Source organism: Corylus avellana, chromosome 6, assembly GCF_965113065.1.
Source record: "Corylus avellana chromosome 6, dhCorAvel1.hap1.2, whole genome shotgun sequence".
NCBI lineage: Eukaryota > Viridiplantae > Streptophyta > Magnoliopsida > Fagales > Betulaceae > Corylus > Corylus avellana.
The window spans coordinates 9,599,596-9,626,047 of NC_142495.1; the positions used below are offsets into that span (position 1 = coordinate 9,599,596).

General features: G+C 37.2%; 3 protein-coding genes across 4 annotated transcripts in view; 2 read left to right on the forward strand and 1 right to left on the reverse strand.

Annotated features, from left to right (window-relative positions):
* LOC132187415 (midasin-like protein) overlaps positions 1–8,656 on the forward strand; it is a 47,248-nt gene extending 38,592 nt beyond the window's left edge. The window contains exons 59-72 of the mRNA XM_059601716.2: positions 53–166; positions 388–456; positions 550–706; positions 1,059–1,225; positions 1,318–1,433; positions 1,539–1,771; positions 1,885–2,130; positions 3,716–3,937; positions 4,071–4,229; positions 4,324–4,548; positions 4,798–5,067; positions 5,155–5,298; positions 5,448–5,654; positions 5,763–8,656. Coding sequence (XP_059457699.2) covers positions 53–166; positions 388–456; positions 550–706; positions 1,059–1,225; positions 1,318–1,433; positions 1,539–1,771; positions 1,885–2,130; positions 3,716–3,937; positions 4,071–4,229; positions 4,324–4,548; positions 4,798–5,067; positions 5,155–5,298; positions 5,448–5,654; positions 5,763–8,252 — 4,819 coding nt within the window. The 3' untranslated portion in view covers positions 8,253–8,656. The remainder of the gene's footprint in view (positions 1–52; positions 167–387; positions 457–549; positions 707–1,058; positions 1,226–1,317; positions 1,434–1,538; positions 1,772–1,884; positions 2,131–3,715; positions 3,938–4,070; positions 4,230–4,323; positions 4,549–4,797; positions 5,068–5,154; positions 5,299–5,447; positions 5,655–5,762) is intronic.
* A 5,247-nt stretch (positions 8,657–13,903) lies between these two features.
* Positions 13,904–15,780, forward strand: LOC132188514 (uncharacterized). Its single transcript, XM_059602995.2, has one exon. The coding sequence runs from the start codon at positions 14,511–14,513 to the stop codon at positions 15,552–15,554; it is 1,044 nt and encodes a 347-aa protein (XP_059458978.2). The 5' UTR covers positions 13,904–14,510; the 3' UTR covers positions 15,555–15,780.
* Positions 15,781–17,469: 1,689 nt separating this feature from the next.
* On the reverse strand, positions 17,470–24,551 carry LOC132188388 (PHD finger protein ALFIN-LIKE 3). 2 transcript variants are annotated; one of them, XM_059602824.2, is made up of 5 exons: positions 24,386–24,551; positions 23,286–23,318; positions 21,767–21,995; positions 18,978–19,113; positions 17,470–18,136 (listed from the first exon to the last, which is right to left on the reverse strand). In XM_059602824.2, the coding sequence occupies exons 1-5, from the start codon at positions 24,480–24,482 to the stop codon at positions 17,870–17,872; spliced, it is 762 nt and encodes a 253-aa protein (XP_059458807.1). In that variant the 5' UTR covers positions 24,483–24,551; the 3' UTR covers positions 17,470–17,869. The 2 variants fall into 2 exon arrangements, with proteins under 2 accessions (XP_059458807.1, XP_059458806.1); XM_059602823.2 differs by having other exon boundaries at positions 17,470–18,139.
* Between the last annotated feature and the right edge of the window lie 1,901 nt (positions 24,552–26,452).

The window sequence follows — 26,452 nt, forward strand, 5'->3', positions numbered from 1 at the left end:
GGTTTTGTAAATTCATCTTTTCTGAGTCACTTTTTGTGGATGGAACTTGCAGTTTGGAGGAATTCATTCACACATCCAGCATTGGTGAATTTAGGAAACGCCTTCAGCTTCTATTTGCTTTCCTTGGTCAATTCAATACTGGTAGATGCCTGAATATTTATTCAAGGTAAGGCTAAAAACCATGGCTTCTCTATCATCCTCTTATTAAAACTAAAGAAAAAATATAGAAAAAATTATTACATGCAAGAGATTATCTGTAACTTTTTCCGTATACATCTCTTCTGGAAGCTGATACATCAAAGCTAAGTGTAGTGCTCCCCACAAAATGTTCATTATCTAGACTTTTTGTTTGTTTTAACTGTACTAATTGTTAATTGATTATGCCAGTTCTTCTGACAAGGAAAATCTGAAGATCTTATATAATGTAATCGGATTTCATGTGCAATTTTTGCCGATGTGAGTTCTTTTCACTTTTTACACTTTGAATATTCATTCCCTCATGAAGATCTTTGAGGTCGTTTCAGTAGGTAATAAAGTTTTTTACTTCAGCGTTTTGGAACACATAAAAGATAATAGAAGAAATATTGAGGTAGAGCTGAAAGAGCATCTCAAACTGTGTGGATGGGAACGTTCTGAGAATTTGCTGTCAATAGAAAACTCAAAAAGGACCCGGCATAAGCTCAGGAAGCTTATTCAGAAGTACACTGTGAGTAACATGCACTCTAGTTTTGTTCACATATCTCCTTGTTTGCCAATTGCAATGTTTGGATCCCTCACTATGGGCAACTGTGTAGGATTAGAGGGACTTACTGAAAAAACAAAAACAAAAACTATTCTTTTTTAGAGGGGAAACTCATGGAAAGCATACTCAGATCCATCACGTCTTTTGCATGGCCAAGGTCACAGCCTTTATTTGTCAAATGTTGTCTAAGATGGAGGATTGTTTGTAATGTCTTACTTATCAAAAGGATTGTTTGTAATGTCTATTTCTGTGCCTAGGTAGCCCTTTTGCACACATACGCAGTAGTAATATGCCTCTGATGTATTTGTTTGTATAGGATTTTCTGCAACAACCTGTAATGCTTTTCCTTAACCAAGATGCACTACAAAAGGGAACAAAAGCTCAATCTCTACATGGTCAAAAGATTCGTAATGAATTTCCAGACAAAAAAATAGGGATGCTGAGTGGTCCTTTTGATCCAACATTGCTTCATGATGAAGACAGGTAATGTTTTCGTCCATTCAATGCTTTTTGTATGCTTAAGTCTTTCTTAAAATACATGATTCTGGAACTTTGGCGTGATTTATCTGGTATAGGTCCATCTGGTATCCTGACTGGAGGAAAAAAGTAGAAGATGCTTTGCAAAAGTTGCACCTTGAGAGAGCTCCTGAATTTAATACTCTATTCTTACACTTCAGGGGTGCTTCTGAAGGTTTTTCTTTGTCTCTTTATTTTCTAGTTATTATCCTTAATTTGTTGTTTCTTCAACTACAGTTCTTTGGCAATTTACAGTCTTATGAACTTGTACTTTATACAGAGCTGACAAGTGTTTTAAGACAATGCTCTGCTTCCCAGTCTACACGCCTCTTGTCTCAGGAACAATGGAAGATTGTGTGGTGCACAATTGAGAAAATATATAGAACTGTAGTGGATTGTGGTGATATATGGAAGGATTCAAACAAGAGTCTGGGGAAGAGAAGGGCCTTTTCTGAGCTTCTAAAGCTGTTAGAAAGCAGTGGATTGTCTAGGCACAAGTCTATATATATGGAGGTAATATCAATTGTATGCTAGAATATTAGTTTTCATAATCCATAATTTAGATTCTTCGCACATTATTGTATAAGCTAAATGTTGGTCTTCTTTCAATGACTGGTACTTTATAGGATCATCATAAATCTTGGTGGTTCCTTGAGCCATCATATGATGTACAGCATCTGCTGCTGACACAAAGTAGACTGGCTTCTGGAGCCTCTGATATTGCTGCTGCCTGCGAATTTCAAAGTTTTCCCTGTGAGACTTTGGTTACTGAATGGAAAACAGCCAATGAATACTACTTTAAGAGCATAGCATCAATGCTGCTTCTGCAGCAGATTTGCCTGAACTCCCACAAAGACATTACTCGTGAACAGGTAGATGTCATCAGCTAATTATCAACTGAAGGATTTTTTTAATCATAGACCAATTTTTCTCATGTTTTTATTCAATTACTTTACTGGGTTGTGTTGCCAAGTTCATACAATCCCCTTTTTTCTTTTCGGTATATCCTGTCAATTGTATTGAATACGTCTCAATGTGAGGGTTCCTTGTATTATATAGAAATTGTATAGCTAATTACTATATCTCAGTGATTACAGCAACCTAGGAGTACAAATAAGGCAACTAAAATCTACCTATTAATTACAAGATACTATAGCTATAATACAAAAACATGTGCCATAACTAGATAGACTAATTATGGCTAAATATATATGATATATCTGCCGTATCTGACTGACATATCCTACTTGACAAGTGAAACCTGATTCATATAGCTACTGGGTAAATACTACATTCCAATTCTATAATTTGGTTGCTTTTCCAATGAGTTCGTAATTTATCCTGATACTCACTAAAAAGAGCAGCATTCTCACACTAGGGGTGCGTTTGGGGTTGCGTTTTGTGGGGAATAACCTGTGATTTCTTTAAAAATACAAAACGTGGAGTGTTTGGTATTGTGTTTTAAGAGAAACAACGTTTTGAAAATGTGCAAAACTCACGTTTTTGTGCAGTAGTACCTTCGGTGCTTTTTTGAAATCTCACCATTTTAAATCCTAACTGTGTTTTCACTTAACAAAATCATAAGCATATGTTACCAAGCAGATTGTCCTCAATAAAACAAGAAAATTCCATACATACCCACCCAGAACAAGAACAAATCTCTGTGGTCTTCTTCAAGCTAAAAGTACTTGGTCAGTTTGGATTCGAGGGATGATCTTTACGTGATGTTACAGAGTAGTAGTATACAATCCTTGCTGCGGGCTAGGTTGAAGAGATCTGTGGGGTCCTCAGTGAGCAATCCGGTGCTTGCTAGGGAGTGGAGGGAGGCATTGGGAAGGATCTTACGCTGATTGTCACCGTTTTAGCACATAATATATGATAAAATGGCAAAGTGAAAGGAGTTTGAGCAGCAAAATTTGGTGCCCAGATCGAATATGGTGCTTCTGCAGACGCTATTTTTCACCAACAAGGAGAAGACCAAGGCTGCCATTTGTGATTTGTTACTGCCGCGCACATGAAATCTTAGTCCTTCCAAATCAATGAAAATCTCTATTACACCATTGACATCTCTAGGGTGTCATGTGTACATCTGCATTAGATTTAAATGTAATTGATTATTATGTCCTTATTAGTAATTTGTGCATAAAACCATACTTATCACTAAACACTGACTGATTTTACAACATTGCATTTTTATAAACTACATTATGAAATCACTATTTTTTAAAATCGTACTTTTTAGAACCGCAATCTCAAACGAACCCTAATATTGTCTTTGGGTGTGCTTCACGCTTTTATACTTCTTGTATACTTAGGTGGACCTTAAGCTTTTAATGATATCTCAATTACTTAACAAAAAAGATATTCTCTCTCTAGTTGGGCCATGCTTACCTGTCCATTTTCTATGCAATTGTTTGTGCATTTGTGAGTTTCAATTTTTTGTCTTGTTTCCTGTAGGTTGACAGGTCTAGCGCTTTTCTCAACCAGCTTGTTGATATACAACAGAAGCAACAGGTTGCTGCCAACGATTTTGCCAAGGAATTGATGCACTTGAGGGAATGCATATCTACTCTGGAAAATCTCTATCCAAAATCCCCAACTTCTGATATTAAAACTGTGGGTGTATGCTTTATTGTTCAAAATCAACATGCTACCTTGAAATGCATGTGGCAGCAGAAGGTAATTTTTCATCCTGGAATCTAATGTGGCATATGTTTTCTTTTAGCTTTCTTATAAGATTGAGATTATAAAAATATTTGTTGATAATTTGTTTTACCTTGCTCTTGAGTCACATGATAAATTTTCATTGCAGCAACTCTTTGATAGTTTGTGTGCCATGCTGTATGAAGAATCGCTTTTGCTAACAACATTTGAAAATACGCATTTGAACACTTGTGAAAGTTTCAAAGCTTCAGCAAATCGGGTTCTTGCTTTCATCGGGAATTGTTTTCCAGATTTTCAGAAATCTAAGGTGCAAAATTTTTGTTCTTTGTGTTTTATTTTGAGTACGGTATTTCCTTCACTGTAGTCATGTCAACTCTGTATTAAAGCCAACTCTGTAACAGGAATCCTTAGATTACTACCTTCTTGGCCGAAATAGAGCGATAACGACACTGGCTGGTTCCTCGCACTGTTATATTGTTACAAAACAAATGGAACAGCTGGTGTCTAAGAACTTCCAGGCCATAAAGGAGTTTGAGGAGCATCTCTTAGCTTTCCGCAAGCAAGATGTGGATAGAAGCTCAGTTAAAGAGGTTTTGCTCAGTCATTTTGAAGAATTATTTGAGAAGGTGTCTGTCTACTTTTTATCCCTTTGTTTTTATTTTTTTTTCCCATTCTTCTCACACTTTCTATTGCTCTTTGCTTGATCTTTGAATCTATCCGTTAATTGGTGCGACTTTTTACTGTCACTAGTATGATGAATAAATTCTTTGGAAATAGTGTCTGATGTAAGAGTGAAATAACTATATCGTCCAAGCTTCCATCTATCCAACTGTCTGACAGAGAACTTATAAATGTTACTTCTTAAAATTTTGTAGGGGAGAATGATGGAGGAAGAGTATAATTCCATGCTGTCAATAAATGCACATAGGGACGGCAATTGTTTTGGGTTTGGTGAAGCCCTTAACAGTACTTTTGAACATATTACAGATGCATTGAAGAAATTAGGTTCATCAAGTACTGGATATAGCCTTCCAGAAGAGTCAGTGGAGAATATTACCTCATGGAAATTTCTGTTTGACTCATTTGTAGCGGATCTGAGATTGGATCTATTATGTGAAAAGATTCTTAAAACTATCGTTTGTGCGGTAAGTTATTTGCTGCATTCTGATTTATTCGCTTGCTGTTCTGTTGTAATTACTAATCTGGTGAATCATTTGACATGCTGTGCTCAGGAACAACTACTGGGTCATTCTGGCAATAATACTAGCAGTACTTTTGAAATTGGAGTACAATTTAAGGATCTACATGTCCTTCTGAGCCTAATTTTGGATTTTGGTGATGCTCTCCTGCAAGATCTTTTAGCTATGAATAGAACAGTAAGATTACATATATACTTCAACTGTATAAATCTTCTCTTTTCTATTTGTGACAAATTTTACATTTTCTTAAACTCATGATTTATTCATGGCAGTGAATTTTCAAATTTGTTAACCACCATGACTCAAATCTGTATCTTGCTATGCAGGTTTCTATGATAACCCATATCCTTGCGAATGTTTTAGCTTCTTTATATTCAAAAGGGTTTGGCATCTCAGCCGAAGATCAGGTGGGTGATGCTACTCGTGATATATCTCAAGATGCAAGTGGGACAGGTATGGGGGAGGGTGCTGGAATGAATGATGTCAGTGATCAGATAACTGATGAAGATCAGTTGCTTGGTGCTTTGGAAAAGGTAAGAGTGCTGAAGCATATTTGAATTTGCTTAACTTGGTATTGCCATTTCTTTGTAATGGATTGATGCTTCAAGTATGTCATTCTTTTCAATTATATGTTTCTACAGCCAAGTGAAGAACGGGATGCCTCAGATGAAGTCCCTAGCAATAATGAGAAAGGCATTGAGATGGAGCAGGATTTTGCAGCTGATACATATAGCATTAGCGGGGACTCTGCAGAAGATAACAATGAAGATAGTGAGGATGTTCAGTTAGATTCTGCTATGGGGGAAACTGGAGCTAATGGTGAAGTAGTTGATGAGAAACTTTGGAACAAGGATGAAGATGAAAATCCCAGTGATACAAATGAGAAGTATGAATCCGGATCTTCCGTCAGGGATCGGGATGGTAGTACGGAGCTTAGGGCCAAGGAAGATTATGCTGCTACTGCTGGTGAACCTGGAGAGCTTAATTCTGATGAAGCTGGACAGCTTGATTCTGATGAAATTGATAAACAAGATGATGAGGTTGGAAGTGAGGACAACCTTGGTGACAGAGACAACACAGAAGACATGAAGCTGGAGAAAGAAGAAGCTTTTGCTGATCCTACAGGGTTAAAGCTTGATGAGCTGAATCAGAGTCCAGATGAAGATATCGAAATGGATGAACAAAAGGGTGCAGATTCTGTGGAAGAAGCAGATCCTTCAGAAAATAAGGAATCTGATGAGAAGGGAAAACATGAGGAAGAAAACACATATCCAACGGATGAAACTATTGGAGAGGCTGAGACAGAACAAATGGATGGAGATCCTGAAAAGGATCTTGGGGGGGATCACGAAGAGAATGTTGAGATGACTTTAACTGAACCAAGTAACAATGCATTCAAGCCAGGAAGTTCTGACTTTGTTACTGATCATGTGCCCAACGCACAATCTGCAACACAACCAAAGGGTGACTCTCAGACATTGGATATAAGAAATATAGCACCAGAATCGAACTGGTCCAGCGGCAATGATGCTCAGAATGACCTTGCTCCTTTGAGAGGCCTGCCTTCCAATAATACCACTGAAGTGGATTTTTCTGTGGCCGACTTGTCAAATAGTGGGAGATTTACTGATGATCAATCAAAAAGTCAGTTGCCTCAACATGAATCTTCATCTACTCAGAAAACCCAACCAAACCCTTATCGGAATGTTGGAGACGCATTAGAGGAGTGGAAAGAAAGAGTCAAAGTGTCTGTTGATCTTCAGGCCGATAATACAGAGGCGCTGGGTGAGATTGAGGATGAGAATGCAGATGAATATGGCTATGTATCTGAGTTTGAAAAAGGAACGGCTCAGGCCTTGGGACCTGCAACATCTGAGCAGGTTGACAGAAATGTCAGTGGCAATAAGCCAGATGGAGATAGTCTCTCAGCGCATAAAAACGACCTGGCTGATATGGAGATTGAGAAGCAAAATTCTGAAGCGCCGCCTCTCAGGAGCTATGCCTCAATCCACAAAAATAAGATTGAAGAACTTATGCATATCTCAGATTTGGAGAAGTTACCTAATGAGGGATCTGAAGAAGCTCAAAGTCATGATGATGGTAATCCTGAAAGCCTATCCGAGAGTTTGGTCTCTGTGAAGAAGTCTTTCTTAAGTGAAGGTATACATCAGTTCAGTAAACTCTCTGTAGCTGAAGATGAGTTCGGAAAGGCCCAAGATCCTGGGGAAGTTTCCAACGATGTGAAAAATAATGCTACTGTTCTATGGAGAAGATATGAACTGCTGACAACAAGATTCTCCCAGGAATTGGCTGAACAATTGCGTCTTGTTATGGAGCCCACTCTCGCCAGCAAGCTCCAAGGTGATTATAAAACTGGGAAGCGGATTAACATGAAGAAGGTAATTCCTTACATAGCGAGTCATTACCGGAAAGATAAAATATGGCTGAGGCGAACCCGACCTAACAAACGTGATTACCAAGTTGTTATTGCTGTGGATGATTCCCGTAGCATGTCTGAGAGTCGCTGTGGTGATGTTGCTATTGAAGCTTTGGTGACAGTATGTCGTGCCATGTCTCAACTGGAAGTGGGAAACTTGGCTGTTGCAAGCTTTGGAAAAAAGGGGAACATAAGGTTACTGCATGATTTTGATCAACCATTTTCTGGAGAGGCTGGGATCAAGATGATCTCTAGCTTGACATTCAAGCAAGAGAATACCATCGTAGATGAACCAGTTGTCGATCTGTTGAAGTATTTGAATAACATGCTAGATGTAGCTGTTGGAAAAGCACGACTCCCGTCTGGACAGAACCCATTACAGCAGCTTGTTTTGATAATTGCAGATGGCCGGTTCCATGAGAAGAAGGAAAACTTGAAGCGCTGTGTTAGAGATGCCTTGAGTAGAAAGCGTATGGTTGCATTTCTGATTCTTGATAGACCACAACCAGGAGAAGATTCAATCACGGAATTCAAGGAAGCATCTTTCGAGGGTACCAACGTTAAGTTTTCGAATTATATGGATTCTTTTCCCTTCCCATACTACATCGTACTAAAGAATATTGAAGCACTTCCAAGGACCCTTTCTGACTTACTGAGACAGTGGTTTGAGGTTATGCAGTACTGGAGGGACTAAGTTTGTTGGATGGAAGAGCTCATGTCTCACATGGTTTTACTTGCAATATGTGCTACTTTACTGAAATTCTTGATCCGGCATAATGGAGGGTTCGAAGCCAGAAAGATATTGATGGCACCTCCTAATCCAATTGAATATAATGCCATGTGCAGTTGCTTGTAATTTTGTCATATGTATATACATATAGGTCACTTATAATGTCGAGTTGCTTGGCTATTATTTTGGTGTTCAAGCAATCTTTCCTTCCTTTTTTTGGGTGAATTTGAAGTGTCCTTACCAAAGAACAGGGTGAGCTCGATGTAATTATGCGGCGGATTAAGTAGTGTTTATTCTTTTTATAAAGTGCCCTTGACTTTCCCTCCAAAATCATGGCATACAACATTCATTTCTAATAGTACTGTTTAGAAATATATCGACATTAAGATGGCAAATTTCTTATTTTAATTATTATTATTTGTAATTTTGGATTTAACCCACCAAGTTGCTGCTGCAATGGTAACTTTGACACAACGAAATTAGCTCCCAAATCAGAATTTGGAAACCCTAGCATTTCTCGTTATAGATTGGGCTTTGTCACTAAGGAGTAATTCTAAATACTCAATTCTTTTTTCATTCACATCCTACTGAGCTGATGTAGTAGTGCCTATCAGCTCAGTGAGATGAAAATATGATGAAAGTTAAATATGTAGTATTACTCATTTATGATACATATCACGATGATGTCAAGACTATAAGCAACAATATTTAGCCCAAAACTGTATATTATAAGGATAACTTTGAAAGTTTAAATTGACTAATGAGATTCTCATGGCTTTCTCATTACATCAATAGGGATGAGGAAGGTGTAACCGAAGTAAATAAGTAATTTTAAAAAATATGACCGTTATGGTAGGATAAATATTCAAAAATTACTGTTAAGAAAAGATAAATATTTAAAAATATGAATGTTAAAGAAATTTGTCTTTTTCTAATGGTCATATTTTTAAAATTACTTTATTGTTTTGTTTTAAGAAACCTTTTTTCTCTGAGTTGTGTTGAAGCTTATCATAACCATGTGTTGACTACATGATACCAAGTGAATTTTTGTTGCCACTTTATCTTTTATTTCATTCTGACGTGGACTTTGTAATTTTCTTACTTTTTTTCTGTAAATGAATTATAATATTCTACAATTATTATTTTTATTGACTTGTTTAAGAAAAGTACAATTATTGTTGTACATGGACTTATTGTCCAGTGATAAAAAGCTTATCTTTCTATTGCTTTTGCAAATCACTCTTCAAAGATTAAAAAATTTCAATTTAGTGTATCACAATTTAAAAAATTTGCAATCACACCCCCCCAGAAAACCCAACTGCGAGAAGTTGAAGACAGGAGAAAACAGTTGAGAAAAATGGAATCTAACTGGTGCAAAATCTGGCCGTGGTGTATGGTTGCAACCCACGCGCTTTGGATTCTCCTCTCAACCTCCATGGCTTTTTTCATAAGCTTCGGTTCTTCTTCACCAACCCTCCCAGTCACCCGTTTCAGATCATTCAATCACCGTCCGATCATACCAGACTTGTCAAAGAAATGAACGACAGAGACAGAGAGAGACAGAGAGAGAGAGAGAGAGACTCGTATTTTGATGGGTATTCTCACAAGTGACTTTTCTTTTCTTTTCTTTTTTTGCGCTTTAAAATTAATTTTTTAAGAAAAAATTATACCATTTTAATAACATTATATATATATATATATATATATATTAAATAGAGTAATTTTAGAAACTATATTTTTATTCTACTAATTCATTGTCCTATTATTTTTTTAGGTATATTGACATTGTCACATCAACATAGTGAGATAGTAGCAGAATAAAAGTGTGGTTTTTAGCATTATTCTTTTTTAATATTACTATATCAAATGAGCAATATTATATATTACACTCTTATTCTACCCTTATTTCATGGAGTTGATGTGACTATGTTCACCAACTCTGGGATAAGCCATTGAAAAAACACATAGGAAAATATATCATAGGTCTCTAAGTCAAGGTGCCAAAATTAAAAACTCCCTAGGTTTTTTTTCTCAACAATTTACTCTCTATGTCAATTGAAATGACAATAAAATTCCTACCGTTTTTTACAGTCATTAGGGCCACTCAAAACGCACCGTTTTAACTTATTAAAATATTAATTTTTTTATTAATTTAACTTAAAAAAAAAATTAAATCTAAAAATTATAAATAAAAAAATGAAGGGTGGCCAAGGGTGACGTTGCCACCCCCCAACCCTTATTGGGTGGCCGCAAGCCACCCCTGGGGTGGCTTGCGGCCACCCCCAGGTGGTTAAGGGTGGCTGGGAGCCACCCCAAACCACCCAAGGGGTGGCTCGAGCCACCCTTGGGTGGTTTGGGGTGGCCCACGACCACCACATAGGGGTTGGGGGTGGCTAGTGGTGGCACTGGCGACCCTTCAATTTTTTTTTTAGATTTAATTTTTTTAATTAATTTAATAAAAAAAATTAATATTTTAATTAAGTAAAACGATGCCTTTTAAGTGGCTTTAACAGCTGTTAAAAAATTTTGACGATAGGAATTTTATTGTAATTTCAATTGACCCAGTGAGTAAATTGTCGAAAAAAAAAACTAGGGAGTTTTTAATTTCGGCACGTTGACTTAGGGACTTATAATATATTTTCCCAAAAAACAAATCTAAGAGTTGATAAACATTGTCACATTAGCCCAATAGGATGGGAGTGAGATGTGGGTGTAGTATTTAGTATTTTTCATATTAAATTTTTTTTATGAAAAATGTTACACATACTCTAATTTTCACGCTCTCTGACGTGGCAGTAAAAATCACCATTGGATCAGATCATTATTAAATTTTGAATCCAAATGATAATTTTCATTGCCACGTAAGAAAGTATGAGATTAGTAGTGAATATGGCATTTCTCTTACTCTTTTTTTTTTTTTTTTTTTAACCTCATTCTACCGGTTAGGGGTATACATTTGGATGCGAATGCGGTTATTTGCAATATCCACACCTGTATCCTCAAATTGCAGGTATCACTTTTAGATATCTGCATCCACATCTGTATCATGTTTCTACTAACTGCATCTCGCAGTTAATGCGGTTATTATCCGTTATCCACATATCAATCTCATGGGTCTTTTTTGAGTTCTATTATGACTTATTTTAAACGATTTGGAAACAAATTTGGGCCAGTTTTGTTTTAATTTTTTTTAAGCCGTAATATTTTTAAAATAGAATGACTTCATATTAATTTTGCCTTTTTGCCCAAGAGAATGAGTCAATTGCGAAGAAAAAAAATCTGGTGTTTAACACACAAAAAAAAAAAAAAAAAAAAGGGATAAATGCAAAATTTGTCCATGTGGCTGGCCTAATTTACAAATAACTCAATGTGGTTTAGAAAATAATTTATAGGTCCATAGGGTAGGTTAAAATAACATTTTACTCCCTGAACTCATTTTCCGTTAAATGACTTAACAGAAACCGTTTCATTGTCACCTCGCACTCAATAAAAATAAGACACGTGTTCTCTTTTATTTATGCTTTTAAAAAATGACAAATAAGTTTTTCCACGTCATTTTGAGGCTTCAGCACACACTTCATGTCAAATTAAATAAACTTAATCCCTCTATATCCCCCTGTGCCACCGTCGTTTTCATCTTCCCCACCGATTCACTGTCCATGCCGTTGTCTTCATGTCTAATTCTCAGAGTTGAAAATCCACAAAAAAACAAAAGCAAAAAATTGACTACTAGCCATCACCCAATTTTTTCCTCCTTTATTTATTCCTTTCCTAAGACACTCTTTTGTGGTATCTACCATTTATACTTTGTGCCTGATGTTACCCCAAAATGATATCTGATATTCATCATTGTGTCTACCAGTAAACAACACAATTTTTGAAGATGCTTTAATGCCCAAAAACAAATTTGAATTTTCATAGAAAGACTGTCCAAAAACACACTACTCAAAAAACGTAGATGTGCGAAAATCTCAAAGTAACTCACAGATCGAAGATGGCCAAAATCTTAAAAGCGGAAGTAAAAAAACTCCAAAGCAAGGTGGCTTAGTTACTGTCGTGACGTTTCCGGTGATTTTCTGGCGGCAATTTCAGTCGTGCTACGAAACCCAACAGCTTACCTAAAGATGGACGCAAGAATCGATGGAGAAGATGAAGACGACGATATAGATAGTGAATCGGTGGGGAAAATGAAGACAACGGCGGCACATAGGGAATAGAGATGGTAGGTTTATTTAATTTGACGTGGAGTGTGTGCTGGAGCCTCAAAATAACGTGAAAAAGCTTATTTGTCATTTTTTTAAAGCATAAATAAAAAAACACGTGTCTTATTTTTATTGGGTGAGAGGTATCAATGAAACGGTTTTTGTTAAGTCATTTAACGAAAAATGAGTTCGGGGAGTAAAATGTTATTTTGGGTTACCCTAGGGACCTATAAATTATTTTTAAACCCACATAGAGTGATTTATAAATTAGATCAACCACATAAACCAATTTTACATTTATCAAAAAAAAAAAAAAAAAAAAAAAGAGGTTGATTTTGTGAATTTAATATATATATATATATATATATATAGGGGTAAATTGTTAACAACTTCAGAAGAATCACCAACTTTTACGCATGTCGGTTACCAGAATACAGTAGTCGCTTTCATCTCTGCGGTCTGCAGGCTATCATCGTACGGACTTCCCGCATGATCTAACTAATTAATAGAGGCTATCTGGTTTCCTGCCGTCATCTATTTTCCCAGTTTCTGAGGATCCGATTCATCCAAAATCCACTGTTACCTCAAAATGCAATTATGGAATGTGATAAAAAGCTCCCTAATTTACTTCAAATCTCCTCTGAAATTATTATTATTTTTTTCAATCCTTAAAAAAAAGTTGATGAAACGTTCACTTGCCGGCACTTGGCTATCTACCACATTCTATTAAATAGTGAGTCCTTTTTGTTTCCATGATTTACAATTGTATTCAAATAAACTAGGAGATCCATAAGATAGGCCAAAAATAAATAAATGATTTACTTTTTACGGTCAACTTTCATCTATTAATTTAACAAATTACATTAGTGTGATACTTATTTAAATAGGACATCCGTCACAATTTTATTAGCTTTTACGTTTCATGCTATCAGAATCTATTAAAGCAGTGAACAAAATTTGGCTATAAAGAATAAATTATTTTTTTGGCATATCTCAGAGACAAGTTAATTACAAATTAAGTAAAACATAGGGATTGATTTTGTATTTTTTTTATTGAATGATGCACTTAATATGCTAAAGAATGAATAAATGATTAAATTAATAGAGGTTATTTATGTCTTTTAATATATAAACTCTTCCAATATTTTAAAAAAATGATTTCTATAATAAATTAGGACTATTACATAATCAAGTTGAAACTTCCCATATATTTTTCATATAATTTCCTTAATTTCATTGCGTAGGTTCTACGAGAGTATGGTCTGTACACGGCCACAGCCAACCCGATCCCGGCCAGTCATGGATAGGGTTTACACGTCACTCACTGGCTCGGACAACCCGCCCATTACTACCCTACAAAAGACAAAAGAGATCGCCCCAAATCCATCACCTACACGTGTCCGTTTTCCACTCATCCCCTACAACCCCTCCCTTCCTCTCCATTTCTCCTCTCTTTCCCACTCCATTTTTACCTAAAAAACCTCTGATCTCCGGTTACCCACCTCTCTCTCTCGCTCTCTCTCGCTCTCTCTCTTAGTGTACGGACGCCAAGCTTTCTCCCTCTCTCTCTCTCTCTCTCTCTCTATCTCTTATATATACGTGCATATACTGCATGTATATGTGTCTTTGATCCGAATCGGAACCCTAGTTTTTCTCCGGTGAGATCCGAACTTCCGGGGAGCTTCTCCGGCATCCGATGCTCGACTCTCCGGTAAGGTTCTCTGATAAATTTAGTTTCTATATCAAGAAATGTTAGATCAGTTCGCTTTGGTTCGTGTACGATCCAAGACCTGGTTCCACAAGAGGAAAAAGAACCCCCTAACTCGCTAACTTGAATCTCTGTGACTCCGAACTTTTATCGAATTTGTATCATATCTCACGGTTTTGCACTTGTACAGTTCGTATAGTTAGGGTTGGGTTTTTTTTTTTTTTTTTGTTCTATTAGTTTGTACAGTTAGAATCGAATTAGGGCTGAATTGGACTAATTTTGTGGGGAGGGGGGAATTTAAAAGTGGCGAAGATGAATTTGAGTGCGGCCGAGGAAGAATCGTCGGGGCAAGAGATTCATATCCCGGCCGATATCGATTGGGAAATGCTTGACAAATCGAAGTTTTTCTTCCTCGGCGCCGCCCTCTTTTCGGGTGTATCGGCGGTGCTTTATCCGGTTGTTTTATTGAAAACTAGGCAACAAGTAGCTCTAACCCAAGTTTCTTGTATCAAGACTGCGTTTTCAATTGTAAAGAACGAAGGGTTACGGGCATTGTATAGAGGGTTTGGGACTTCTCTGACGGGCACAATCCCTGCCCGGGCGCTCTATATGGGAGCGCTAGAGGTTACGAAGAGTAATGTGGGAACAGCCACAGTTGGATTAGGGTTTTCAGAGCCGACAGCGGCAACAATTGCCAATGCAGCTGCAGGGTTGAGTGCAGCAATGGCTGCACAGCTTGTTTGGACCCCCATTGATGTGGTTAGCCAAAGACTGATGGTTCAAGGTGGTGTTGCTTGTCATGGTAATTCGAGTGCATCAGCATGTAAATATGTTAATGGGATCGATGCATTTAGGAAGATTTTGAGTACGGATGGGCCGAGGGGGTTGTACAGGGGGTTTGGGATATCGATTTTGACGTATGCGCCGTCGAATGCTGTGTGGTGGGCGTCTTACTCTGTTGCGCAAAGGGTGGTTTGGAGCGGATTTGGGTGTTACTTTTGCAAGAAACACGAGGATGAGAATGGATTGAACGCTTTCCGCCCGGATTCGAAAACGGTAATGGCAGTTCAGGGAGCAAGTGCAGCCATGGCGGGTGGTATGTCGGCTTTGATTACAATGCCACTTGATACAATCAAGACCAGGTTACAAGTTTTGGATGGGGAAGAGAATGGCCGTCGAGGAGGGCCGACCGTTGCACAGACGGTTAGGAATTTGGTCAGGGAAGGCGGTTGGATGGCTTGTTACAGAGGATTGGGGCCTCGGTGGGCTTCAATGTCGATGTCTGCAACAACAATGATCACTACCTATGAGTTTCTGAAGCGGATGTCGACGAAGAATCGAGAGGCTTTGACTTGATGAACCACATAGGGACAATGAAAAAAACATAAAAAGAAGAAAAATAGAAGAGGCTTTTCTTTTTTTTACTTTGATCTTTTGTCTAAATCCTGTTTTTTTCTCCTACTTGTTTCGGTTCTTTCTCGTCTTTTCCCCCCTTGAGGGTAGAGGCCTGACTGGTTGGTTAATCAGTGTAAAGTTGTGGCAGGTCTTTTATATATATATATGAAATAATTTCTTTGCTCCACTACACCTTGTGTATGTTATCTCAATATGATGTTATATATATAATGCAAATCGCAAGAGCATAATTATGGATTTAACATGATTCCAAACATTTGGTTCATCTTCATAAGCTTCCATTTGGGAGCAGTTTAGAATTTTCAAGATTCCTTAATGATGCTCTTCAAAAAAAGGTTCCTTAATGATGAAGATTGAATGAGATTTAAGTTTTGGGAGAAAATGAACCCTTGGACTGTAGTGGAGGTCTTTCTTTTGCAAGCATAATGTTATTGGATAAGAGTGTTAGCCACTTCACATCAATCTTTTCCTTTTCGTGGGTTTATTGATTAAGGGGCACATGCTAGCTAGTGGGAAGAAAGCTTAGGTATTTCTGGTTGGGTGTGGATAGTTGTGGATAACTTTAATTAAATGGTGGGGAATACCTGCTTTTTGGATAGATGCGGCCATGTGGGACGTGGGAGAATCTATTAGAAATAATATATAGTGCGACCGTGGAGAACCATATCGTTGTTTGGGAAATATTTAAAGAGGATTGATTTGGAAATCTTTTATATGTCTGGGCACTCTCTACAGATTCTTAATAATATATAATTAACGTATATTATAACGTTATTTATGGGAATTGCTAATCTGACGGCCAAAAGCCTGGAATCACTTGTATCACAACAGAATCTCTAGTGCATTTCCGAGTTGTGGCCCTTAATTTAGTATCTTTTCATATTTCACCAAACTCCTTTTTTTTTTTTTTTTATTATTATTATTATTTATAGGCCACCAAACTCAATATTTATCTAAAGTACGAACCCTCTTTATTGAATTGTTTACTCTTGATGTGAATTGTCGTATTTTCACCAAAGAGGATATGCGCGTGCCTGTTGCTTGTAAGTTGCTTCTCGTGACTCATCCGACCGAGCATTTGCATGTTGCCATTTATCTAAGTTCTGATTACTTGATGCCAACAAGACTCCAAGCTGTTCCGTTGCTATTCAGCTTACGCGTGGTCCGTCAGTTTTTTTTTTTATTTCAATAATTTTGTTCGAGATTTTCTGAATATAATTGTTTAAAGATTTTTTTGTATCTTTTATCTGCTTCCACCTAATTCACAATTTTTAACTTTTTTGAGGGGAAAAAAAAAATCGAGGGCCAACATCATCTTCCAGGCTTCTACTATCTTAAGCCTTAACTTTGCAGAACTCGTAGGGGTAAGCATCAACCAAACCCATAATCTGGCGCTCAATATCCAAGCTTAGTCCCTTCTACAATCACCTCACAGGGGCCCAATCTGCTTATATTCTGATCCACAAGCTATAAGCCTATAATTCCAGCTAATTTTCCATGAGTAATGCTAAACACACTCCCACTCCCACTCTCATACAGCCTTAGGTGGCACCCACTCTCACCATTGGATTTGTGATAAATTATTATTAAGTTTTGATCTAATAGTGAGAGTGAGAGCCACATAAGAGTGGGAGTTAAAAGAATGGGAGTGTGTATAGCATTATTCATTTCCCATATCGTTTAATGGGGCAAAATTATCCCCTAGCATAGGTTTACATAAGATGAAGTCAGTACAATTAACAATGGAAAATCAAACAACAGAACACAGATATTCCTCACCTAATTGATGCCAACAGTGCACTCTTGCGGCATTTTACAAGCAAACGATAAGAGTGCTTTCCTTCAAGCCCTGAAAGTCAGATGTTGAAGATGTATTACAATTTATGCAAATGAGAAATCTTGAGACTGACGTGCATGTGTTCATGGGAGAGCCATTACAGAATCAAACAAAGTCAACATCAATCTTAAGACCAAGCAGGAGGAAAACAAGTCTTACACATTCATAAATAGAGAGATATTTCTTAAATTAGACAGGATGGATCAAACTAAACAGGCGAACATCCAAACTACAACTAGATAGCATTATATCGAAAAATGAGATCTACTAAACAAGAGTACACATTCACAAGTTGCATTAATTTTCTATTTTAGAGAACTAAAACTAAACAAAGAGACAGATTGATCAGACAAAGCAGTTAGCAGAGTCCACCAAGAGATGAGTAGAAAGGGAGAGAGATCGCATCCCTTGGGCGATGTCAAGGGCGAGCTCTCTTGTTGCTGCATGATGGGCACTTGTACTGCTTAATATGCTCAGCCCTAGCAGGAGTAATCTTCACACACTTGCCATGGAACCACTTCTCGCAGATGTCACAGCAAATCCAAAATTCGTCTGATGCGTAGTTCTCTCCACAGGCTCCACACAAGGTCTCTCCGTGCTCATCTTCGTCTTCCTCGTCCAAGACCTCATCTTCGTCCTTTGCCTGTGAAGCTTTCGAATATTTCCCCGGAGGTTCTGATGGCCGCTGCTTTGTTGCCCAACAAACCAAAAAAAAAAAAAAAAACCTTATAAAGAGAAACAAGGATGGTAGATTCACCATAGCCAGTAGATAAACATAACCTTCGAAGCCAAAGTATGAACTTTTCCTAGATGCATAAATCTAGAAAGCACCAGTGAATGCAAACTCTAAGACACTGCTTGATTACAACTATCAGGCAAATCTAAATAATGATGCCAAGAAATGCAAGAATGTTAGTAATAGCTCCCCATGGGTGCAATTTTGGAACATGAACCATAACAACCCAATAATTCACCATGACTAAAACATAAACAGAGAGGTAGTTTGTTATATGCCAATGACACCTACATCAACATTCATCTTTTAATCATTGCTTTCTTTTTTTCTTTATTATTATTATTATTATTATGAGGAGAGAGAGGGGGGGGGGGGGGGGGGGGGGGGGGGACTTGTCCAACAATGCCAGTGTCACTTCCAAATCATGCTCTCTTGTAATGAATAAGAAATTTCACCGAAAAGAAAACAGAGTCCATCGGTTCATAAGACATGGTGAAACTCTTTCTCTGATCAACTACACTAAACTCTACCAGTTAGTCGGCAATTCCATTTTAAAAGTGCCACAATACAACTTGTTTTTTTCACTATTAAATTATTAGACCAAAATGACTATAGTTGTTAGACAATAAATGGAAACAAAGTCACAATTTATTAGTAAAGGCCTCCCAGTGAATAGTACAGTTCTAGTGACCTTCCCTCAAAAGACCATACCAACATAATACCCACTGTCCACATATCCATTGTAATTTTCTTAAGCAAGTAATAGGATTTATAGAGGAAGTCCTTTTACCGATTTGGAGTTCGACTTGGATTTGCTGCTACCATGATTTGATACAGATGACTTCTCCTTTACTTGTTTCTTGGCAGTACCAGTCACAACTTCAAAAATTGTTGGAAGATCATTCATCATATTAAAGAGTCGCTTCCTGCACCACAAGTAAAAGGACAGTGGCATGGCATCTCATAGAAAATTAGTTGCACAATAACTTACAAATTACAAATATCAGAAGCATCACTAATTCAAATCTAGAATAAACATCCAGCATTGGCTTCATTTTCATGCTTCAACCACTGTGGATACAGCTGGATCTATTCATTTCTACAAAACGGCAGCTGGACCCAGTTAAAGTAAAATACTTTGCTCCCAGCAGGGACCACATGATTAATATATTACATATCACCATACAAGTGGTTTTTACTATTGGTAAATGAAAGTTGCTTATTGGGCATCAAGCAATGACAATTTAGACTAAGTGAAGAGGTATTAGTTGAGAAGTACTGAGCATGTGCTTTTCCATAACGCAACACACAAGGCATTGCAACTCTTCTATAAAGCACCTGCAACTAAGAGGAAAAGTTCAACCTTATTGACCAGATATAAAAATCAAATGCAAGTGGTCAACATATGCTACATGACAGCACATTATTCAATCTAATTAGAGGGATCAAATCTGGTTTTACAACTACCGAAAGCATAATCAATATTGTTTTTGGTAAGTAATAGAAATATCATTAAAAGCCCTAGTACACAAAAAGTAAACAAGAGAAATGCCTATCTAGAAGGAGAAAACCAAATAAGAAAAATCATTAAAACTAATCACCAAAGGAGCTACAAACACAATTGTCCAAGTATAAAGAGAATAAAAAAAATGACTTAAGCTCCTCCAATGTCTTCTTGCAATCCTCGAAGTGCCGATTATTTATTTTTCTCCAAAGGCACCACAAACGGCAAGAGGGCACCATCTCCCACACGACAACACTTGGAGTTCTACCACCAGTCCACCAAATAGCAAACAAATCAACCAACAAACTAGGCATAACCCAGGACATCATCCCAAAGCGATTGGAAAAGGCATTCCATAAGACACAAGCAACCTCACAATAAGTAAGAAGATGATCCACGGACTCCCCATTTCTCTTGTACATGCAACCCCTATCAACCACAATGACATGCCGCTTCCGAAGGTTGTCCATGGTAAGGATCTTCCTTAAGGCTGTCGACCGAGCCAAAAAATCCTCTAAAATGAACATTGGTCTGCCAAATACTCTTCCAAAGAAAAGGAATGCCATCATTCTAGACAAGGACACTATAAAAGGAGCTAACATCGAACACCCCTTTGTTTGAAGGGGCCCGCCAAAGCTTGTCGTCACCTTCCCTTCTCACTCTAAAGGAGTACAACAAAACGAAGAACCAAGCCAAGACATCCACCTCTCAATCGTGAGCCGTTCTAATAAAGCTTATGTTCCACTGAATGGAACCATTAGAAAGCTTCAAATGAACTGCGACACAAGGGGTGTTGCAATAATGACATCAATCTATCCAATATCATGACTATGATTCCCATGTTAAGCCAAAAATTAAAGCCCTATTTTGTAAAATTTTGCAAACCAACTGAAAAACAATTTTTAGACAATAGTTATCCAATTAAGTTTTCAGTAGTGGCCCCCCACCACTAACACTCTTTTCAAAACAAAACACAAAACACTTTTTAGAAAACATAATACACAACACTTTTAGAAAATTTCTTCTCCAGATGAGAATATTTAGAAAACACGTGCTCGATTTCTAAAAAGAAGTGAAAATATTTGCCGCCCTTTGTGAGGGTTGATCTCCAACCACCTCACCATTGTAAAGGGAAACGGGGGCTTAGCTCTACAATCTTGTCACCCTTTGCAGTGGTGAAGATCCACCCCTGCAGAGTAGAGAGGGTGGAACTCCACCCCCTACACAGGTAGACACTGGAGTGGGGTGATTGGGGGTCGAGACCCACCCCTTCTCCCTTAGGAAAGGGGAAAAAGAGAAACCTACCCCAAGCGCCTTTGAGAGAAGCATGGAAGGGGTGGTTCTCCACCCCATGACCCCTCTCTATGGGTGGATCTCCATTCCAACATAAAGGGAAGAGGGGGGGGAGTGGGAGGGGCAGACCCATCTCCCTCTGTGCCCCTCGCAGAAGGAGACACTAGACAGAAGAGACCCACCTCCCCCCTTTGGTGAAGGGGTGGCAGTCACCATCCCTCGTCTAAAGGCCAGCCTCTAGTAGGCTCAAAGTTTCTTTTTTCTTTCCTTTTCTTTTTTCATTGTTTTCTATGCTTTGAAAAATTATTTTCAGAATTAAACCAAACCCTATTTTTAGATATGGCTCCCAAAGACAATACTTTTTAATTTCCACTTTTTTGAAAATACTTTTCAAGACACAAAACCAAAACAATTTTTGAAACTTTTCTAAAAGGGCCCTAAGGTGCCTAGATGTTCGACTTTCTCTGCTTTAATCACTGAGTCAGCCAATTAGGCTAACTTGCCTAAAGTTTACAATAATGTTAGTAGTAGGGAAGGACCTATTACAACATCACAACACTCAAACAAAGCAAAATACATATAAATGACAATATCTATAATCAAAACTAGAAAGAGTATAGCCAAATCTATCAAGTTTACTGACAAAATTGCAGTATCAGACAAGAATTCAGGAGGGGCAGAGGATTATGACTCTCCATTATCCTCATTAATGTTTTAACACTGATATTGTTTGCTAAGTCAACAAACTGAAGAGGGAATTTGGACAATCGAGTAAAAGTTACCTATCAGCCTTATCAAATCCAAATCTGGCACCAAAATAGAAGGCAACAGAAAGCAGCCACGCATCGCTGTGGACAGCAACCAAAGATAACCAATCCTTTTCTTGCATGCCATCTCTCGCAAAGTTAATTCCCAGTGCAGGCTCTGGGAGCTCGGGAGGCACTTCTTCGGCAGGTAAATTGACTTCCCATTGCTCACTAGGAAAGCCATACAAGCATAGATTCTCCTTCTCTGTAGGTAAAAAATAACACATAAAGGACTAGCTGAAACAAATTTAATAAAATAGCTATGAATTGGAAATAACAAGCAAAAAGAAAAAATGAAAATTAAATGGGGATAGAAAGCGCAAGAGCAAAAACCATTCTTCGCATTAAATAAGGAATACATGTTGTCAAACAAAAACTGTCAATAAAATTGGAAACACCAAGTTATATTACAAATAAGAAAAGATGTTCACACAAAATTATGAGTTCTGTGACACTAAACTAACAAGCGCACAAGTTGATCTTATGGAAAATGAAATTGTACAAGTGACCATATCATACATCACTGAAAAGGTATTCCATAAATGCCAAAACCACAAACCAAATTTATAAAACAACAATGAACTTCTATTAACTTATATGAGGCCCTTTTTTAAGCTTGACCTCAGAGTACCCCTTCTTTATACATTAACCAGACATGATTGAGCAAGTGGTACTAAAAACCTCTCTATTCCAATAACCATTTGAACCTCTGAAGCTTCAATCACAATCCACCTAATACTCTCGGACACATTTTTACAAAAGATAATATCAGACTCACACAACCAAAAGAGCATACATGCAGTGACTATGATATACCACTATGGTACGCAGTTCAACACGCAAATCAAGTCAAAATAGTCAAAAGGAAAAAGGAAGTATCAAGTATACAGTAACCACCATATTATCTATTTTGACAAACTACGCATGGTATAAGCCAATTTTCTGAACACTCACACGTAATGATTTTTCCAAAAAAAACTGTATCTCAAATATGTGAAAAATATCTACAATACCAGCAATGTATTTCACAAAATTGCTGTTGTTAGCACCACCATTTGAATATATATGGTAAACAAGTACTACATGGGTGGATGTGACTTTTATGTTCCACACATGTACAAGGCCAAAAAAAAAACTATTCTCCAGATGCCCATGTATTGTAACCATTGACAAGCAACGACACATAAACTCTTAGTCACAACAGAAAAGGGCCCATGCGAACAGGAGAAGGGGAGAGAGAGAGAGAGAGAGAAACAGAGAGGCAGAGAGAATTGATATGTCAGCATAGCAATTCCAATTCTTTCTAAATATTAACTAAAGTTATAATCCTGAGTGACAAAATTACAGTATTTGGACAACTTCAGGGCCTCTATTTAAGAGAAGCATTGGCTTCACCTTGAAGATGATTTTTACATGCTACAAAGGATACAAGCGCGTACAGCTCCAAATAGGTATAAGAAGTCTAGCAAAATTTAAAACAAGCAGAATAGCAAACCTGGATCACACTGCTGATAGAATTCTTCAACATCTGCAACAACAAAATGAAAACACATAAAAATTCAATACTTCCAAAACCCATATTTCAAACAACAGAAGATCCTATGGTTTTCCAAAAGTAAGAAAAAGTATAAATGGCAATTCCCTGTCTTGTTTGTAGAACTTGGTGAAGAAAAAGAGATAGAAATAATTAACTGAGAATTTCATCATTTATGACCCCCTCCTAAAAAGTACATTAGAAATAACTGTAAGGCATGGCTTATGTCATTTTGTAAAGTTTCAAATTCAGAATTTCATTATTTTCTTCCACAGTTTCTTAGAAAACAAAATATATCCCAACTGATTGGAGACATGCATACGTACAATATATAATCATGCATTTTCATGAAATGTTTGGTTGCCTAGAAAATGTAGGACAATGAAAGAAACTCGATGTTTCTTCTACCAATTTTTCCATTTCTCGAGTCCCGCAAATACAAAACCTGTCCATGGTTTGTGTAAACCTCATTTTTCACATAAATTTATAAAACTACAATAAACAAAACCCAAAATTTAGTAACACATGTTATTGAATCGTCAAAACATATAAACATTTTTTTCGTATGCCAAAACAACAACTGAAGAAACAAAGTGGGGGAAAGACCACGTCAAACATTTTCTTTCGTCTCTTGTTTTGCAATTCTCTTTTCTTTTCTGGAAACTAAACAAAAACGAAAGCTTGTTTTAAAAAAGCATAGTTAATATATTTATTTTTTCTTCGTCTCCTCAAATTCTCGGAAACAAACAGAGAACTATAAATTGCCAAAAACCAAAGCATAGCAGAGAAAAAAGAAAAAAACAACAAAAAAAAAAAAAATCGAACAAAGAAAAACTCTTTCCTATTTCGCACTTCACAGAACGGAACCAAACTCATATACCACTACACAAAACAGTAGAAAGCAAAAAAAAAAAAAGTGCATGTTCCTAGCACAAGAAACGCACTCAAAACGACACAACACACTAGAATTTGAAAATCTCCTCCGTTTTCTTTTCTCGGGAACCAAACACAAAAGCAAGACATTTTCGAACAGAGAGAGAGAGAGAGAGAGAGAGAGCTACCAGTAGTGAGGGCTTTGATCATGCCAGCTCGGCGGCCCTTGAAATCCCTAAAGACCTCCTCCACTGTGCGCGGGTTGTACTGTGTTCCTCCATCCATTGCTCTCTCTCTCTCTCTCTCTCTCTCTCAAAGTGCGTCAGTGCTTGAGACAAAATTTTGAACACCAAGTCAAAATAATTAACAAACAATCAAATAATGAGAGAGCTCCACAAGGTTTATATGCGGGAGGACAGAGAGGGAATTTCGAGGATTTGTAGGGGGTGGTTTTGGGCCGGACTTGAATCTGGGTGGATTGGACGGGTTAACCGTATTTGAGAGAGTGGGGACAAGTCCGAGACACCCCAAAAACACACAGGCCCAGATGGGCTCACGCTAGACAGTTAGGATTTTTTTTTTTTTTTTTTCAAAGAAAGATGGTGTGCGGTGAAGTTGGTAGTAAAACGTTGCACTTGGTGACGTGGGAAGATATGGAGATGACACGTCACGGCTGTTTATCTTCGTTCCCACCCTGTTGTCATGATTTGTGGCTTTTTGGATTTGGGTTGCAGGTTGCAAAAGTGTCCGGTCCCAGAGAATTTCTTTGTGCTAAAATTGGGTTTCTTTGGTTCCAAAAAGATGGAATATGATAATTATAATATATTCAATATTAATTTTAAGGGAAACTTCACTTACCCCTTATTCTTTCGCGCTTTTTGCAGACACCCCTTATTGTTCAAAACCTCTCACTTTGGTGTATCAAACTTTCGTTTCCTTTCAAATACCCTCCCCCACCACCGTTAGCTTTTGACCTTTCTATCCCTAATTTTTTTTTAAAAAAAAATATTTTTTAATAAAAAATAAGGGCACAATTGTAATTTTCCACCCTTTCCGTTAAGATTTAACAGAAAATCCTAACGAAAGGGACAAAGTGAAAGGAAACGAAAGTTGAATACATCAAAGTGAGAGGTTTTGAATAATGAAAGGTGTCTGCAAAAAGCGCGAAAGTATAGGGGGTAAGTGAAGTTCCCCCTAATTTTAAATACTTTATCTCTGGTCTCACTTTCATACCGATGTGAAAGATAGGTCCTAAAGTTTTTGCATATTTCAAGGTTATTTGGTGATATGGGGGTAGAATAGAAGATGAGTACGTAAAAGTACTCCATGCTCAATTACTCAATTAGTCAATTAGATATCACACAGTTGAAATGAACTACAAGTACAAGTCATACTTAAAATATAATAATAACTTATTAATTGACACTAATTAAACCGGACAATGATGCTTTCCATTTCACTTGAATTAGAGGGGAGCAATTTTCATGATCATGATTTAATATTATTACATTTAACTGTATAAATAATGCTGCATCATTTAAATTTTTTGCATGACGGACCAACATATTTATTACATTGTATCATTTACACTGTTAAATACAATATTAAAATCATGACCATAGAATGGCTCATCCAATAAAACCAGAGTAATATTTTCGAAGTCTATGGCTAGTTATCTTATGTATGCATAAGTAGTCGTTTACTAAAAAGAAAAAACAACAACAACAGCAACAACAACAAAACCATTATATCAACAATCACAAACCAAAGGAAAAACAACAAAACCATTACATCAACAACACAAAGCAAGTATATGTTTTCATTTTTGTCTGATGAACAGCAAGTCACAATAAAAAAAAGCCATCTACTAGGCTTGGTTATCTTATACTTGCTCATAAGGATCTATATATTTGACTAGAAAAACTTCTAAAAATAATCATAATAATAATGAAGGCTTAGTGTTATGAACAGCATGTTGGCTAGTTATCTTATGAAGGCTTAGTGTTAATGAAGGCTTTCCATATTTTGTTCTGAGCATCAAGCTTAATTGGGACGATATTGTCTCCGTCTGAGAATCGCATATATGGTATTGTTTTGCATCGACATAAATAGGTTCGGTGTTTGTAAGATCAAGAGGCAGGGGTAGCCGAGTAGGGGCTACCCCTTTCAGTTGAGAATGATTAATCTGTATATATTTTAACCATAAATATCTCACATAATAGTAATAGAGCAAATACATCCTCATGCAATGTATT